General features: G+C 33.8%; 3 protein-coding genes across 4 annotated transcripts; all 3 read left to right on the top strand.

The window, feature by feature from the left end:
• Nucleotides 1–41: 41 nt before the first annotated feature.
• LOC17897480 lies at nucleotides 42–1,868 on the top strand. Its single transcript, XM_006303178.1, has one exon. The coding sequence runs from the start codon at nucleotides 42–44 to the stop codon at nucleotides 1,866–1,868; it is 1,827 nt and encodes a 608-aa protein (XP_006303240.1).
• A 1,640-nt stretch (nucleotides 1,869–3,508) lies between these two features.
• LOC17900301 lies at nucleotides 3,509–5,440 on the top strand (the record flags this gene model as incomplete). Its single annotated transcript, XM_023777062.1, has 2 exons — nucleotides 3,509–5,159; nucleotides 5,265–5,440. Coding segments are annotated over exons 1-2 (1,659 nt in total), but the record flags the coding sequence as incomplete, so codon positions are not given.
• A 1,541-nt stretch (nucleotides 5,441–6,981) lies between these two features.
• Nucleotides 6,982–12,169, top strand: LOC17899001. Of its 2 annotated transcripts, none has more exons than XM_023777061.1 (15): nucleotides 6,982–7,131; nucleotides 7,356–7,537; nucleotides 7,980–8,116; nucleotides 8,267–8,377; nucleotides 8,477–8,578; nucleotides 8,719–8,824; nucleotides 8,906–9,275; nucleotides 9,399–9,480; nucleotides 9,567–9,660; nucleotides 9,843–9,939; nucleotides 10,345–10,438; nucleotides 10,885–10,957; nucleotides 11,345–11,518; nucleotides 11,621–11,743; nucleotides 11,829–12,169. In XM_023777061.1, exons 1-15 carry the CDS (start codon nucleotides 7,119–7,121, stop codon nucleotides 11,988–11,990), a joined length of 1,920 nt encoding a protein of 639 aa, XP_023632829.1. In that variant the 5' UTR covers nucleotides 6,982–7,118; the 3' UTR covers nucleotides 11,991–12,169. The 2 variants fall into 2 exon arrangements, with proteins under 2 accessions (XP_023632829.1, XP_006306977.1); XM_006306915.2 differs by having other exon boundaries at nucleotides 7,347–7,537.
• The last annotated feature ends 4,861 nt before the right edge of the window (nucleotides 12,170–17,030 follow it).

Here is a 17,030-nt window from a genome sequence, read left to right as displayed (position 1 = left end):
ATATAATCAATATAAAGACTAAAACTATAAGAGAGAGTGGTATGGATTCTAACGGTGCATTCCATGAGGTGGAAAAAGATGGTAAACTAGTTTTGGTATACCAGCACCCCAAGTATTGTCCTATACCCACCAAAACACAGTCCCCAAGTTCTTTCCCCGATGGCCTTCCTCTTTTCTTATGCCCTCGAATACGGCGGAAGCAAAGCGAGGCTTACTATACCTATCCAAAAACTTTTCCGGTCAATTCTTCCCCCGAGTACTTTCCTACAACAACAAACTCTGATAATCATCATGTACTCCCTTTGTATTGGTGCAACAATAGAGAATCTGATGCAAATGGTGGATGCTATATATGCGAAGGCTCGAATTTTGGCACAGACTATTACTTTTGTAATTATTGTACCATAAAACTACACAAAGAATGTGTTCAGTCTCCACCTATAATCAAACACCCTTACCACCCTGAACATTCTCTCCAGCTTTTCTTTCATGACGATAGCAATCGCAAAATCAAGTGTTTGTGTTGTGGAAGAAGAGCACATTGGTTGGTTTATCATTGTACCATATGTTATGCTTATATGCATCCGATATGTGCGATGAAGCCAATACCCTTTGTTATAGACCCACCTAAAAATCATGTCCACCCTCTCACTTTTTTCGCTAGACAAACTTCATTAACTTGCAACATTTGTGGTATGTTGAGAAAAATTAATCCCACTTACGTTTGTTTTAGATGTAACTTTGTAGCTCATAATGATTGTATGATTTTCCCACACATCATCAAGATATCACGTCATCGCCATCGTATCTCCTTGACTCTTTCTCTCCCATCTAGAGAATGGTTGTGTGGAGTTTGTCGTTCAAGTATTAGCGGTGATTGTGCTGCATATACTTGTGACGCGTGTAGCGATTATGTTGTTCATACAATATGCGCTATTGGGAAAGATGTGTGGGATGGAAAAGAACTTGAAGGTGTACCAGAAATATTTGATAAAGATGATGGGCCGTTCGAGGTGATATCTGAAGGAGTGATACTTTATTTTCTTCATGACCATCATCTTCGACTCGAGGTTAGCATATTTTATGACGAAAACATGATTTGTCAAGCGTGTGTCCTTCCTATCTATGAAGGTAACTTCTATGATTGTAAGGAGTGTGAATTCATCCTCCATGAAACATGTGCTAAGGCTCCCCGTAGAATCCAACATGCGTTACATCCTCATCCACTTATATTAGAGGTTGCCGAGATGTATCCTTACAATACATTCCGTTGTGACACTTGTGGTCGTAATTCGATTGGCTTTGCCTATGGGTGTAGGAAAAGGGAATGTGACTTCAAGCTAGATGTAAGGTGTGCTTCAATATCTGAGCCGTTTCATTACGAAGGCCATGAACATCCTTTGTTCCTAGCTTTAGGTCCAGAAATAAAACCCATATGTCACGTATGCAAAACAGAATGTCTAAAACCATTAAATTGCATCAAATGCGATTTCATTGTATGTTTCAAGTGCGCTACCTTACCATACAAAGCAAGGTATAAGCATGACACACACTATCTTACGATTTCATGTGGTTCAGAAGTACGTGAGGAAGAATGGTGTGAAGTATGCGAACGTAGTTTAAAAGATACATGCACGAACGTATTCTACTGGTGCAACGAGTGTTTCACCACTTGTCATATTGAATGCTTAATTGGTGGAGACCCATATATAAAGCCTGGTCAGTACTTTAATAAATGGGTATATAAGGCTAAAGTTCTTCGCAAATGTAACACTACTCGACCATTTTGTAATTCTTGCAAGAAGCGTTGTCTAGGGAAAATATATGATTTAGGCTATCGTATTGCATGTTCATATGAATGTATTTAAACATATTTATCCATCCCTATGAATGAATAAAGTACAAGTTCTCTCTTTTACTTTCAGTTTTGGTATTAATTAATGATGCCCTTAAACTATCATCCATTAACGCAACATTGAGAGCGAAAGGTGTTGTTCATTTGGCAGTCAGTATGGTTTACATTAGCATAGAAGAGTTTTCATAATATGAATTAAAAATATATTATAAAAAATTTACAACTATTTTTTTTTTTTAATAATTAACTTTCACGTAATAAAATTTAGTTGAACATCCAAACAATAACCAAGTTTATTTTCATAGATTTTTTTATAATAATTAATAAAACTAGAAACAAGTCTATAGAGCTTAACTTACCTCCTGCACAGTAGGTTTAATGTCTGCAGAAGTAGGCAGCAAAGTTAAGAAACAGAAGAAGATACTGATGAAAGATTGAAACAGATATATAAAGCTTGCAATAAAGGTGCTGGAGAAGACTTTGGCCATGATTAGAATATGGATGACCAAAAATGGAATCTCAGCTTACAGAAAAAAATCAACAATAATGAAACCAACTCGTCTGATAATCCTGTTGAGTTTGATGAAGCAATGGACATTGTTGAAGTGGCACCAGAGACAAGGCAATTCTTTGATGATAGGCTGGATGTACAGACTGATGAAACTGGAAACAAAGCAGGGAAGTTTCCGAGCCCATTTGATGATAACAGCTATTCAGACCCTTCTCTTGGTTTTGGGCTTGATGTACATGGAAGCTATGCAGAGAAGATTAACATGATCAGTAATGGCAGCAAGGAACCTTGCTCAAAGAAGATAGTATCTTAGCAGGAGAAAAGATGAGCTCAGATGAGAAGTTGTGCAGTAGTGATTAGTGAAGCTGAGAAGGAAGATGATGATGACAGTTTGATCCAGAAAAAGAATCTTGCAATAATACAGGAGCTAGCATTAAATGCAGACAAGAATGGCTCAAGCCCTCATCAAAACCTTGCTTGTGGAAATGAAACAAGCTTGAGCCCATGTGGTGATCAGTCAAACGTTCACATAGGTGTAGGGGAAGGAAGTCATGGACAAGACTGTTTGCTTCATGAAAATGCCCTCGGGAGTGAAAAGAGAAACAACGGTTTTGATTTTGAGGCTGATAAGAATTCAGCTAAAAAGAGAATACAAGAACTGACGATGCTGCTATTGTCAATAGAGGAGCGTATTTTGAAGGCACAAGAAGATGTGGCATTTTATTTTTGACATATTTTTTTTACAGAATCCAAACAAAACTTTGTTTTCTCTATTAAGCTGTAAGATAAATATTTATTTTTTATGTATATCAGCTTGAGATTGGCTATTTAAACATTGATTAAATAGCCATGTGAAATCTCAAAACACACATGCGTCGGTTATGGTCTAAACCGGACACCAAACCAACCCGATACTAAACCAAAAATACATCATATTATTTGTAAACATCTAATTAATCACTAAATTCAAACCAAAATTATTTTCCTTTTCCGATTATATCTGAAAATGCTAAGGAATCTAGTCCAGCTCATCATATTTACAAATAAATTTATTTGCCAACTTTCTTACCAAAAAAAAAATTTTATTTGCCAACGTTTTAGTCAAACGTTCATGCAGTGAACCAAACCAAATATGGCTCTACCAAAAAAAAAAAAAAAAAATTACTTTCATAATTCTTATCGACAATTGGTTTCCCTCAAAAACCAATCAACCAAAGAGCAAGTAAAAAAAAAAACACCACCTCTCTCAATACTCTCATACACTTCTTTAGCACCTCACACTCTCAAGCTCTTCTTCACCACCTCCACTGATGCTTCCTTGCCAGATTCTCTCGGCCCCTTCCCCACAACGGAAGGCTCTGTCCTCAACTGTTACCTTCAAGGGTTGGAGAGTTCCACAGTGGAACTATAAGTCATGGGTTGAAAAGATGATTTCTTCCCACGAAGCCGTCTGGAGAAAAGCTGGAATCCTCGACGCCGTTGTTGCATCTACGCGAAAGATCATCAGAAACGCAGATCTCGTTCTGGGTATTGCTGAGAAATGGTGTCCTGAAACCAAAACCTTCGTCTTTCCCTGGGGTGAAGCTACCATAACCCTTGAAGACGTTATGTTGCTTTCGGGGTTCTCTGTTTTGGGCACACCTTTTTTTGCTACTTTGGATAGCTCCGGGGAGAGGATTCTGAAGAACCTAAGAGACGAATGGTGGGAGATTCGACGAAGAGGTAATGTCTCTTGGGTAACACAAAAGACATGGATGGATAGATTCATGAACGCTGGTGATGAACTAGAGCATGTAGGGTTCCTTTCTTTGTGGCTTAGCTACTTTGTGTTCCCATCAGGCTTCCCAAATGTCTATCAAGCGGTATTCCCAATTGCTGTTCATCTTGCTAGGGGTACTAGGGTTGCTCTTGGTCCGCCTGTTCTTGCTCAGTTGTATGCAGACCTAGCTCTCTTGCAGAAACACATCAGAGATTCAAGCAAAGAGGACACTGCTGTTGCCAACATTGGTGTGACTGCCTTGTTTAAGTTGCTTCAGGTTTGGACATGGGAGAGATTCAAGGAACTACAGCCACAACCTAATCTGTTGCTAAAAGCTGATCAGCCAAGATTGGCTCTTTGGAGTGACCTGAAACAAGAAACCACTGATGCGAGACAGATCCTGGAAAACTCGGAAATGGACAGTTTTGAGTGGCGTCCCTACACAAAAACTGTGGGAAACTGGAAATTTCCTCAGTTTTACCCAGAGAAAGCTATGTCGGTTCCTGTTTCTCCGAGTCTTGATGATGAATTCATCTCCTTTGCTCGTTGCATCAAGGTGTCTCTCCTTGTTGGAATGGATAACGTGGAGTCTTACTTCCCCAATAGAGTGGCTTCACAGTTTGGGATGCTTCAGGATATTCCTTCTATTGTTCCCCCGAACAACCTTTCAGAGGAGGCAGCTTGGAATGATTATAATAAGCCTATCAGTGCTATGGAACTATACATTCCTTCCCGTTCTACAGAACCTCGTTTTACTCCAACGTTCAGTGAGTGGTGGGGGAAGACGTTTCCAGAGTTACAGTATTCTTCTAAGGAGAAGAGTATTGTTGTATATGCTGGAACCTCGAAGACAAGAAACATCATAGGTGATAATCATTGTACTAGCATTGTTCCTTCAGGCTCCATGATGAACATCACAAGTGATAAGGATGATGAAATGAGTGTTGCTGAGTACTTAAACAGGAAACGCAAGTGCATGGAGCAAGCTCATGTCTGGAGAGGCAAGCGCACGAATCAAGCTCGTAAGAAGAGAGGTAAGTACATGTTTCTATCTCATGGAATAGGTAAAAATGAATCAGCTGGGACATTGAGTTTAAGAAACACCGTAGGTGATGATCATAGTAGTGTTGTGTTTTCAGGCTCTAAAAATGTGGCTGATGGAAATGGATGCAAGGCAGGAAATGATATTGCTATGACCCCTTTTGTTGAAAAGAACTCTTCTGATCCTCCCCTTAGTGCTAATGAAGGAGTACGTGACACTGTTGTGCATGGAAGCAATGCAGATATGATGGATGATGGTAGCAAGGAACCAAAATTTTCCCCTAAAAATTTCCCGCCAAAATTTTCCCGCCAAAAATATTTCCGAGAAAAAATTTCCTGCCAAAATTTTCCCCCAAAAATTTTCCGCCAAAATTTTCCCGCCAAAAATATTTCCGAGAAAAAATTTCCCGCCAAAAAATTTTCCGAGAAAATTTTCCCGCCAAAATAATTTCCGCAAAAATTTTCCTGCAAAAAAATTATTTTTTCAAAATTTTCCCGCCAAAATCTTTTTAAAAGGTTTACAAGATTTTTTAAAGGGTCTTTTAAAGGGTTTACAAGGGTTTTTAAAGGGATTTACAAGAGTTTGTAAATGGTTTTTAAAGGGTTTTAGAAGCTTACAAAGGTTTTTAATGGTTTTTAAATGATTAAAAATGGTTTTTAAAAGTCTTTATATGTTTATAACGGTTTTAAAATAATTTATAAGGATTTTTAAAGGATTTTAAAAATTTACAAGGATTTTTAAAGGATTTACAAGTGTTTTTAAAAGGATTTAAAAGTGTATTTAAAGGCATACAAAGATTTAAAAATAGTTTTTAAGGATTTACAAGAAGTTTAAAGGGTTTTAGAAGTTTACAAAGGTTTTTGAAGGGTTTACAAAAGTTTTTAAAGGTATTACAAGTTCTTTAAAATGGGTTTTAAGGATTTACAAGGGTTTTTAAAGGGTTTTAGAAGTTTACAAAAGCGTTTATTAAATGATTTGTCACGGTTATAAGGGGTTTAAAGGGATTTACAGTGTTTATAAATGTTATAAAATGATTTATAATGGTTTTAAAAGGTTTACTCAAGTTTTGAAAGGTTTTGGATGACTTTTAAAAGATTTACAAGGGTTTTTAAAGGATTTTTTAAGGGACTTAAAAATATTTACAAGGTTTTTTAAGGAATTACGGAAAAATTTTGGCGGAAAAATTTTTGCCGGAAATTTTTGCCGGAAAAATTTGGCGGGAAATTTTTCGGAAGGAATATTCTTTTTGTTGGAAAGGATATTCTTTTCTTTATCATGGGTTATAGTAAAGGAGGGTAATTTAGTCATTTTGTACATTGAAGATGGTATTTTTGAAAATGGACACTTAGAAAGGGTACTTGTAGAAAAGGGTATCATAAAAAGGTTAGTTGTGCAAATCCCCCATGTTTTATTGTATATCATGGCTATCCCTTAATTTTTTTTGTTGTTAAAAAAAATCAGATTTCATTTAAAAAAAATTATTAAATTTTAACATAACTTTCTTTTTTTATCAAATAGAAACATATGATTTTGGTCATAAATTCTGTCAACCAATAAATCCTCTCTAAATCTGTCAAACATAAATAAAAAATTAAATGTTTGGTTCTTGGAAATAAAAACAAAATTTGATAAGTTTTCAATTTTTTTACTGTCTTTTTTTACTTTCATCTCTTTTAAAATTCACATTGCAGCAAAAGGAGAGAAAGTAAAAAATTAAAGCCTAAAAGGGATGAAATAAAAAAAGATTCTTTTTACTTATTCCGTTTAGCCACGAGTAAGCACAGAGAGTTACTTCCTTCTTCGTTTTGCTTCCTTTCACAAAAAAAAAAATCTCCTTAAACGCGATCGTCTCCTTCTTCTTCTTCTTCTTCTTCTTCTTCATCTTCTTCTTCAATCTCCAGATTTTTCTCCTCCTTGTTCCGCGAATTTTCCTGGGAAAAATAAAAAAGAAATGGATAACAATGGTAAAAGACTCAAATTCGTTTCCGTACAATTTTCAATTTCGTCTTACTTATCGCAATTCTCCGTTCTTTCCTCTGTATATAATCGTCTACGAGTTGAGAATTGATTACTCGGTCTGCTTGAATGATTTTTTATAAGCTAGCTTCGATTTTGGTAGTTTTTGGTTTAGATATAGGAAAGTGATTTATTGTAAGGAATCTAAAAAACGATGTTGTAGGATCTCAAGAAATGAATGTTCCGGTAGAAGGAGTAGCTGGTGGAGGAACAGCTTATGGGTTTAATGATTCTGAACCACTTAAAAAATCTACTGATCCTTCAGAGGTTCCAACTGCTGATTTGGTTAATGTTTGGTGTATGCCAAATACTGTTAATGTTGGTTCACAGGAAACACCTCGACCTCTTGAGCCTGTAAGTGTTCTATTTGTTGCTTTATCTCTATACTATAGGCTTTGTAGTTCAGAGGTCGCCAGTTCGAGTAGCGCTTGAGACGAAACCATATAACATGCTCTGGTTTCGAGCCTGAGGGTATGTATGGGTTTAGGCCCAGAACCTCTTTGATTATTCAAATAAGGATACGCTTTGTAGTTAGTTTTTAGGGTTATCTTAGAGACTTGTAAAGGAACTGAGCAAGATAGGAGAGTAATCTGTGAAGGCGTTTGGTAGTGTGGTTAGTTAACTCGCTGAAATTATCTATGCTATGAACTAGTTTGAGAGGTGGGGATAATACGGTAGATGTATTCCTTAGGGATTAGTCATTAATTGAATCAGTTTCAATGATCTTTTATCGTTCTTTTTCCTATGTATTGATGTATATGTTACGTATTGGTGGCTTCTGTATCGTGTTATACAGATAAATCTTTTGGCGGCTAGGAATGAGAGAGAAAGCTTTCAGATCGCCATGCGTCCTAAAGTTTCTTGGGCTGCTTCTATCCCTTCAGGGAGTGTTCAGGTTCAGTGCAGTGATTTATGTTCTTCAGCTGGAGATAGGTGAGCTGTTTTACCTTTTATTGTTTTCTATCGTTATTTCTGAAGATTAGGGAAACTAATGAGACTTAATAAGGAGAATATGTAGAGGATATCTGACAGATCAAAAATGTAATATTTTCCTTATTTGGGATGGTTCCTTTGTCATGGCAGATTGGTTGTTGGCCAGTCACTTAAGTTGCGGCGAGTGGTGCCTGTGCTAGGTGTTCCTGATGCTCTAGTACCCCTTGATCTGCCTGTTTCTCAACTTAGCTTATTACCAGGGTACGACCACTTACTTATCCAATTACTTAATCTGGTATGTTGAGACACTTTTACCCTATTTCGTGAGACTAAAATAGCCTGGGATGCTTTTTGTTGTAGAGAAACAAGTGTGATTTGGGTCTCAATAGACGTTCCTAATGGACAGCCTCCTGGTCAATATGAAGGAGAGATCATTGTTTCTGCGATGAAAACTGATGGAGGGTGAGTCTTTCTCTGTATACTATTTCTCTTATCCACTTTAAGATGCTAACGGTACCTTGATGTCAGTGTGTTGCATGACGATGATAATTTGTTAATCATGGATTTGATACGCTGATGACCAATTATGTGTTTGGTTACAGCTGTTCTGCTCACTTGGGAAAGCAAGAAAAGGATCAGCTTTGTATGGAGCTTAACAACTGTCTTGATATAATGGAACCAATAGAGGGAAAACCTATGGATGAAGTGGTAATTTTCACTTTCCTTCTACTACATTACCTCGCCCTTAAAAAAATTTTACTTGTCAATAATATGCAGCTTATATTTTAGGTAGAAAGAATAAAATGTGCAAGTTCGTCATTAAGAAGAATTCTCTTCTCTCCATCATTTTCGGAGTTCATTTCTACAAATGGATCAACCGATATGATGGAAGAAGATGTTGTATCAAACCTTTCCCTGCGTATCAAGCTAAGATTGACAGTTTGGGAATTTATTATTCCAGTTACTCCATCACTCCCTGCTGTTATTGGCGTCTCTGACACCGTAATTGAGGATCGTTTTGGTATTGAACATGGAAGTGAAGAGTGGTACGAGAAACTGGATCTCCATTTTAAGTGGCTTCTTCAGTATCGGATCAGTCCATATTTTTGCAAATGGGGTGAAAGCATGCGTGTCTTGACATACACCTCACCATGGCCTGGTACGGAAAATCTTCTTTTGAATTCTTTATGCATTATCTGTATATATGAGCTATTTGCAAGATGATCATGGTTCTTCACACTCTTGAGTATTCCATTGGCATTCTTCTTTTTAACCTTTGCAGCCGATCATCCGAAATCTGATGAATATTTGTCCGATCCAAGGCTTGCGGCTTATGCAGTACCATATAGACAAGTTTTAGCTGGGTATGCATGTGTTGTCCCTCTCAAGCTCTTTTTAAGTGTCATATGTACTGAAAATAATTTTTATTTGCCTGTTGATGTGCAAGCAGGGATGAGTCAAGGGAAAGTTATCTGCGCAAAGAAGTTGAGATATTGAGAAGTAAACCCCATTGGAACAAGGCTTATTTTTACTTGTGGGATGAGGTATGCTTCAGTCAGTTTTTACCTTGATTATTGATTGGATATAGTTTTACCAGGGTAATAGTAAAATTCCTGTGTCATTTCTATATCCTATAATCAATCCTTCGTGTAATTGATGTTCTTTTTTAGTAGAAATTTACTTATTGACAGCTTTCTTATTACCTACCATTTAAAACATTTGGCAGCCACTAAATATGGAGCATTTCGATAATGTTCGCAAGATGGCCAGTGAAATTTATGCCTATGCCCCAGATGCTCGTGTGTTGACTACATACTACTGTGGTATGATTTTCTTTTCCTGGAAATCACATCTCAATTTTACTTCGTATTCCCGCTGGGGTTCTGTTGTATTGGGTTTCATGGCTTTGTCTTCTTGTTGAAATGAGCTCCAAAATTTTGTTCAATAATGAACCATAAGAATTCAGTTTGTATCAGTACGTTGATCAGTACACAATGCAATGCGATTATGCGGCCCATAATGTTAGTTCTTCGGTAAGGTTAATATTTAAGCAATTCACGTGGTCCGATGGTTGTCTGTTATGCTTTGTTACAGCGATTTTTGATTTTTTATTTCTACATGTTGATGAAAGGGAACTGAAATCTACTTTAATTGGCGTAATAAGGTTCATAATTCAACAATGCTTCAGCTTATTAATAAGTTTTAGTCAAATATTACTATTTTTGTAGGACCGGGTGATGCGCCTCTTGCTCCAACTCCCTTCGAGTCTTTTGTCAAAGTTCCAAATCTCCTTCGACATCATACTCAGATATACTGCACAAGGTAATTTCTCATGCCAATTCTCTTAGGTGGCAGTGATGTGATCATTCAAATAAATTGCCTTCACTTACTTGGGTTCTATGGGTTAATTGGATGTCAAGATCTTAAGCATATCAATATTTCATTTCAATATCGTGTAGGTTTCCTATGTTTATACCTTAAAAGACATCTAACTGGTTCATCTGTCTGTTATTTAAAAAGTCACTTTCTTTATCTGTTTCTTTATGAGAAAATACGTTACTGGTCTTGATATTGGATTTGTTACACCACATATCACTCCAGTCACCTACTTCGATAGGCATGCAGGTGGATTAAGTATAAAAGGTAATGAGTATCGTCAGATGAATATTGTCAGATGAATATCGGGAACCTATAGAGAAATCAATATTCAACCAGTCTCTTGTTGCTTAATCTGGTAACTCAGTCTTAAAATATGGTTTAATATTCAGTGAGTGGGTGCTTGGTAACCGAGAAGATTTGGTGAAGGATATACTTGAGGAATTGCAGACAGAGAAGGGTGAGGTAGGCTCTCTCTGACCTTTGTCAACTTTTTCATTTCTTTTTTGGAGAGTATTATCCATTTACCCAAGTCAACGTTACGCTCGGTGAGGTTTAAATTGTCTGATCTATACACCTGACGAATGCTGAACCGAAATTAAGAGTATAGTTTTTTTCAATATACTTTAGTTATCGTAATCTTTGAAAACGTTTGCACACATACCTTTTTGGTATTAATAGTAACTAAATCATCGTGTATCAATCAACTTAGTCTTAAGTTCATTAACCACTTTTCACGCCTACTCTATGATAAACAAATTTGATACAAGGTCATCGTATTGGTGTGCTCTTTTGTGCTTATGTATGTATTAGCAATAAGAATCATAAAGAGGAATTCTCTTGGTGGTGCAGCAATGGTGGACATACATATGTCTTGGACCTTCAGATCCTCACCCAAATTGGCACCTGGGGATGCGTGGGACACAGCAACGTGCAGTTATGTGGCGTGTGTGGAAAGAAGGTGGAACTGGGTTCTTGTACTGGGGTGCAAACTGTTATGAAAAGGCAACGGTTCCAAGTGCCGAGGTTTGTTATCTAACCCATCAATCCTTTCGTATCTTTTGGGCTCCTTTCTAAGTATTTCTTTAACTGATTGTTTCATGATGTTTATATGTACCAAATGAATAGGTAAAGTTCAGGCGTGGTCTTCCTCCTGGTGATGGAGTTCTTTACTACCCCGGTGAAGTTTTCTCATCTTCCTCAGAGCCCGTTGCTTCACTTAGGCTAGAGCGCCTTCTAAGTGGGTTACAGGTACAGCTGCTTTATAGTTACCAACCAGATAACAATGAAGAACTGTTTCAATTGGCTTATTTGGAGCATTAATGTAATGAAACAGGATTATGAGTACTTGAAGCTGTACGAGTCAAAATACGGAAGAGAGGAAGCCATGGGGCTATTGGAGAAGACAGGGGTGTATATGGGACCAGAGCGATACACTTTGGAACATAGACCAATCGATGTATTGCGAGGAGAAGTGTACAACACATGTAGACCATGAGTAAGGAGATCATTTTGTATCTATACACACTCTGTTAGCCGTAAGTTAGTAATATAAAATAAAACATATGAAGCAAAATTTTACAAAAGTCTAGATTGTTGTTTTGCTATATGATTATCTTATGTGAAAAGGGTTACTTAGTATGAAAATAATAAAACCGCAGTAGTAGATTTGCTTTGTATGTCTTCATCAAACGCTAGATGAGGCCAAATTATTCAAGCTTCGTTGTAGAGATGAAGAGTGAGCAGGATTAGGTTGTAGAGATGTGATCGGGACCAAAAGATAGCCACTTGACTCAGCTAGGGTTCGTTTAGGTTTCCGACATAGAGTGAACCAACAAGGGTCAGTCTCAGTCTTAGTAGGGAAGTAAATACACACATAGAGACAACTCTCGGCGACGCGTAAGAGAGATCGGGTTTGGTAAAGCTCCGGTGAAGCAAGGAGAGATCGAAAGTTCTTTGAGACTAAAGAGAGAGTAGGGTAGTATTGTCTTGAGATGCTTGCTATGCAAGTGAAGGGTTTGGGTTGATTCAGGGGATCAACTTTCAAAATGAAACCACCCCTTTTCTTAAAGCGGGGGTTTCTTCTCCTACACGATTTATCTACCATGGCCTGTATCAGCCCTAGATACTCAAATACGAGAAGTTAAAAGTTTTTGATGTTTTTGGTAAAAGGCATGACCAAAATCTAAGTGTAACCGTATAGTTTTTGATGTTTTTGGTAAAAGGCATGACCAAAATCTTAGTGTAACCGTATTTTTCACCGTAATAGGACTGTTTCTCAACCGTAACCTGTTAAAAACTGTAACCTTTAAACGTAATAATAAAATCTAACATGGTTATAGAGAAATATTAACTGTAACCGCTATTCACCGTAACCGTTGATTAACCATAATTACCCGTACGGTTGAACTTTTAATATAAATTTTATTTCAGTAAAACAATGTTTTAAATATGTTAACCAGTAAATCTAATCCACTCCATTACTCATTTATGTTAAAGTCAAATTAATCTATATACATAGAAGACCAGTTTATTAGGTTTCTAACACTAATTTTTTTTTAATTAGTTCTCTCCCATCTCTTTATTTTAATGACAAAAGTAACTTTACCACACTTCCACAAAAGTTACTATAAAAATTAGAAATGATAGATTATATAACATTTAACTACTCTGTTATATGTTAACCAATAACAAATATGGATATAACACTATTCAACAACTATATAACAAAACATTTTTGTAATTTTGTATGTAACCATTTGGCTAACCCATTAAATTATTATAATTTATAATTATGGATAACTATATAATTATCGAGTTAACAATACATTTTTTTTTTTTAACACCGAGTTAACAATACGTTTAAAGTGATAAATTATACACTACACCTTATGAATATAAATAACAAATTATCAAATTATCAAATTTCTGAAATTGTTCATCCGAAATCGATGACACTATTCACTATACGATATAGCAAATCATTTTTGTGATATTATTCTGTAACTTAATATGCTAAATAATTATTAGCAGTATAAAGGGGGAATTTCAAAAATACCCCTTTTCCAATACCACTTTTTAAAAATACCCCTCTTTCTAATTTTATAAAAAAGTCACTACAAAATTTGAAATTTAACAAAAAAATATTTGTAAGCTTATATTTATAGACACAAATTATCTTTATATATGTGTAAATTTACATATATATATATATTTCATAATACGGTATAAATATCTTTTAAAAACCTTATAAATGCCGTTTAGAAACTTTTAAAACCTTATAAATATTTGGATTTATTCTCCTAATAGTAATGATGATCTTAATATACCTTATCAACCATATAAAAGTTAATAATTTTTCATATTTGAAAATGGGTATTTTTGAAAATAGACAGAAAAGAGGGGTATTTTTAAAAAGGGGTACACCAAAAGGGGCATTTCTCAAAGATTCTCATAAATCATTTTTTATGGCGATAAAATTACAAGTTATATTGTAAATTCAAAATTATCGTGTTAAATCATTTATTATCGTTTTGAATCATAATATCATATTGTCGAAGTTGAAAAGAGCTGACAAAATGCTGGATACAAAAATATATAATTTATATTTATTTTGTTATATTGCTAAAATATTTGTTACTATACATAGGGTATTTTGTGTAATTTACAGTAGCTATGAGAAAGAATTCAATTTCAAAAAACTAATGTCAAATACTTAATATTTCATTCTATTGTGTATAGAAAGTAGTATTTCCCTTTTTGTTAATCAAATCAAAAATAATTTAATTTATTTATCCGGAGGTTCATAAATATCTTAAAGATTATCACATTATATTATCCGTAGGTTCATAAATATCTTAAAGATATCTTAAATATCTTTATGTAATTTTAAAACAATCATACATAAACAATGCCCAAATGACTACAAAAATAAGAATGAATTAGGTTTTAACCCGTGATACACCGCATGATGATTTTATTATACTTAAAAGATTATATTTTAAGTTATATTTGTTAATTTTGTTTTTTCTAATTAGTGTTTAAGACTGTGTAAATAAAATTTGATGGTTAATTATAAGACTTAACTCGCGGTACTATGGACTAAAAATTTTTGTAACTAATTTTTAAATTTTAAGTTGTATTTGATTATAAATGTTTTTTAGTATTTAAGATCATACAATTAAATTTTAATTGTTAATTCTATAATTTAACCTGTGGAATACTACATGAATTTTTTTTTATATAGACATAATTTAATCAACTTAACTAAATATATCTAATATCCAAAATAACAAAATAATGATGACATAACATCTTTCATTTAACTTATTTTATTTCAGACTTAAATATTTTTTATAAAATGATGATGACAAAATATAGTGCATCATAGATCTCTGTAGAGATGATAATTTGATTTATTAGAGAGAGATTTTTGGAAATTTTGTTAAATGTGATTAATATTAGTTTTTAATTTTTGATTTGTTTTTGATTTAATAACAAAATTAATCTAAGTTTTTATTTATTTTAAAAGCAAAGATTTAATTATGCAAATATTATAAAATAGAAGGTTATAACCCAAAATATACTTTAAAATTAATAATATAGATGACCCCTAAACAAAATAAAGATGGACAACCTCTACAATTATATGTAACATATTAATTAGAAAATAAACAAAATATGTGCATTGCATGGTCCAAATCTATCATTGAGGAGTTAATTGTTGGGGAATACACTAAAGATCAATGCTCCAAAAAAACTTAGATTAGCACTTGAACATACATGAGTGAATTATTGTTTAGGCTTATTTACTCTTTTTCCAACGGATGAAGGTACTACTGATATTGAAATCAAACGTCAAACCTTCTATTGGTCCAAGTGGTGCGGAAGAGGCACCGTCATCATTCACGCCTCATATAAATATTATTTGTATCCAATTAAAACTATGTTAAATAAATTATATTGTTTTAAAAAATTACCATTCATTGTTATTGATTAATTAATATTCATGCTTAATGATTTAATTTATTTTTTGATAATGTCAGAATCTAATTGAGAACACATATACAATAGAAAATATAAGTTATATGTAGACATATTTGTTTCTTAATTAGTTTTAACTACTTTAAAATAAACGGACTACCTTTTTTTGACACATGTCAGTATTGATTAATATACTTGAAACTTGTCATGATTCTAGTATAAGTTACTCACTTAGGAATTACCATGTACTTTAGCCTACATCCAATTTATCATATACATATTACTTATAAATATCCTAGTTCCACATAATCTATAAAATTATTTTCAGTTAGCTAAATTCAATTAATTACAATTTAAAATATAGTAAATTTTTTTTAATAGTTGGAGGATTTTCAAAATACCCATTTTCAAATACCTCTTTTCAAATATACCCTTTTCAAATTTTATCAAAAAAATCCACTAAAAACGTTAAAATTTATCCAACTATGTGTGTAAATTTATAAATATACACAAAAATTATCATTATATGTGTGTAAAATTTTATATATCTTTCATGAATATAATAAAAATACATAATAAAAACCTTTTAAAACCTTTATTACCCCATTTAAAAACCTTGTAAAAACGATCTAAAACTTTTAAAACGTTATAAATTATTTGGATTGACTATTCCAGTAATAGTTATTATCTAGAATTTCTTTATAAATCATATAAAACTTTATAACTTTTCATATTTAAACATGGGTATTTTTAATGGAAACATAACAATTGTATTTTTGAAAAAAGGTACACCAAAAAGGGTATTTTTCAAAAAAAAATCTTTTTATTGTTTTGCAATTAGAGTAAACTCAAATTTCAAACGTTGTCTCGAAGCCAATTTTGAACTCCGAATCAAAGCTTCTCTTTGACATAGAAGTTTTCGAATTCCTCAAAACTAAATAATAATAAACTACTCTAATCGCAAAACAATAAACACAATTTTATGATTTGAAATCGCAATCAATTAAATTTTATTAATTGGAATGAAAAAATATTTATTGATTAGAAGTTTATAAGTTTATAACTAATACATAATAAACTAGGTAGAAATCAAAAGTATTGGATAATCCTATAGTACGGTCCGTACTGAACCAAACCGATCCGAATTAAACCAAATCAACCCAAACCGAACCAACCCAATCCAAACCAAACCAAACCAAAGGATATTTGAATGATTACTATATTAGTTATTACTATAATCTAAAACATTCGAAACCGAATAACTAGGCCTAGTTGTCCAATAACTTAGACCCCTAAGATTCGAGAAAGATAATATATGATTATGTTAAATTAACATTCAATTTTGCCGTCTTAAACTCAGAATAGTCTTTACATATTATCACAACTAATAAAAAGTTTTATATTTGTACCGAAAAATTTATATTATATGTTTAACCAAAATTTTTTTTTTATATTATATCTCTAAAGACTAAGAAAATAAAATAAAAAAACGGATAAAAACTCAATTCGTGCACACACACAGATAACACGCGGTCTTCTCTTCTTTAATCTAGAA

Source organism: Capsella rubella, unplaced genomic scaffold (genome assembly GCF_000375325.1).
Source record: "Capsella rubella cultivar Monte Gargano unplaced genomic scaffold, Caprub1_0 scaffold_1, whole genome shotgun sequence".
NCBI lineage: Eukaryota > Viridiplantae > Streptophyta > Magnoliopsida > Brassicales > Brassicaceae > Capsella > Capsella rubella.
This window is presented reverse-complemented; position numbering and strand designations above follow the sequence as displayed.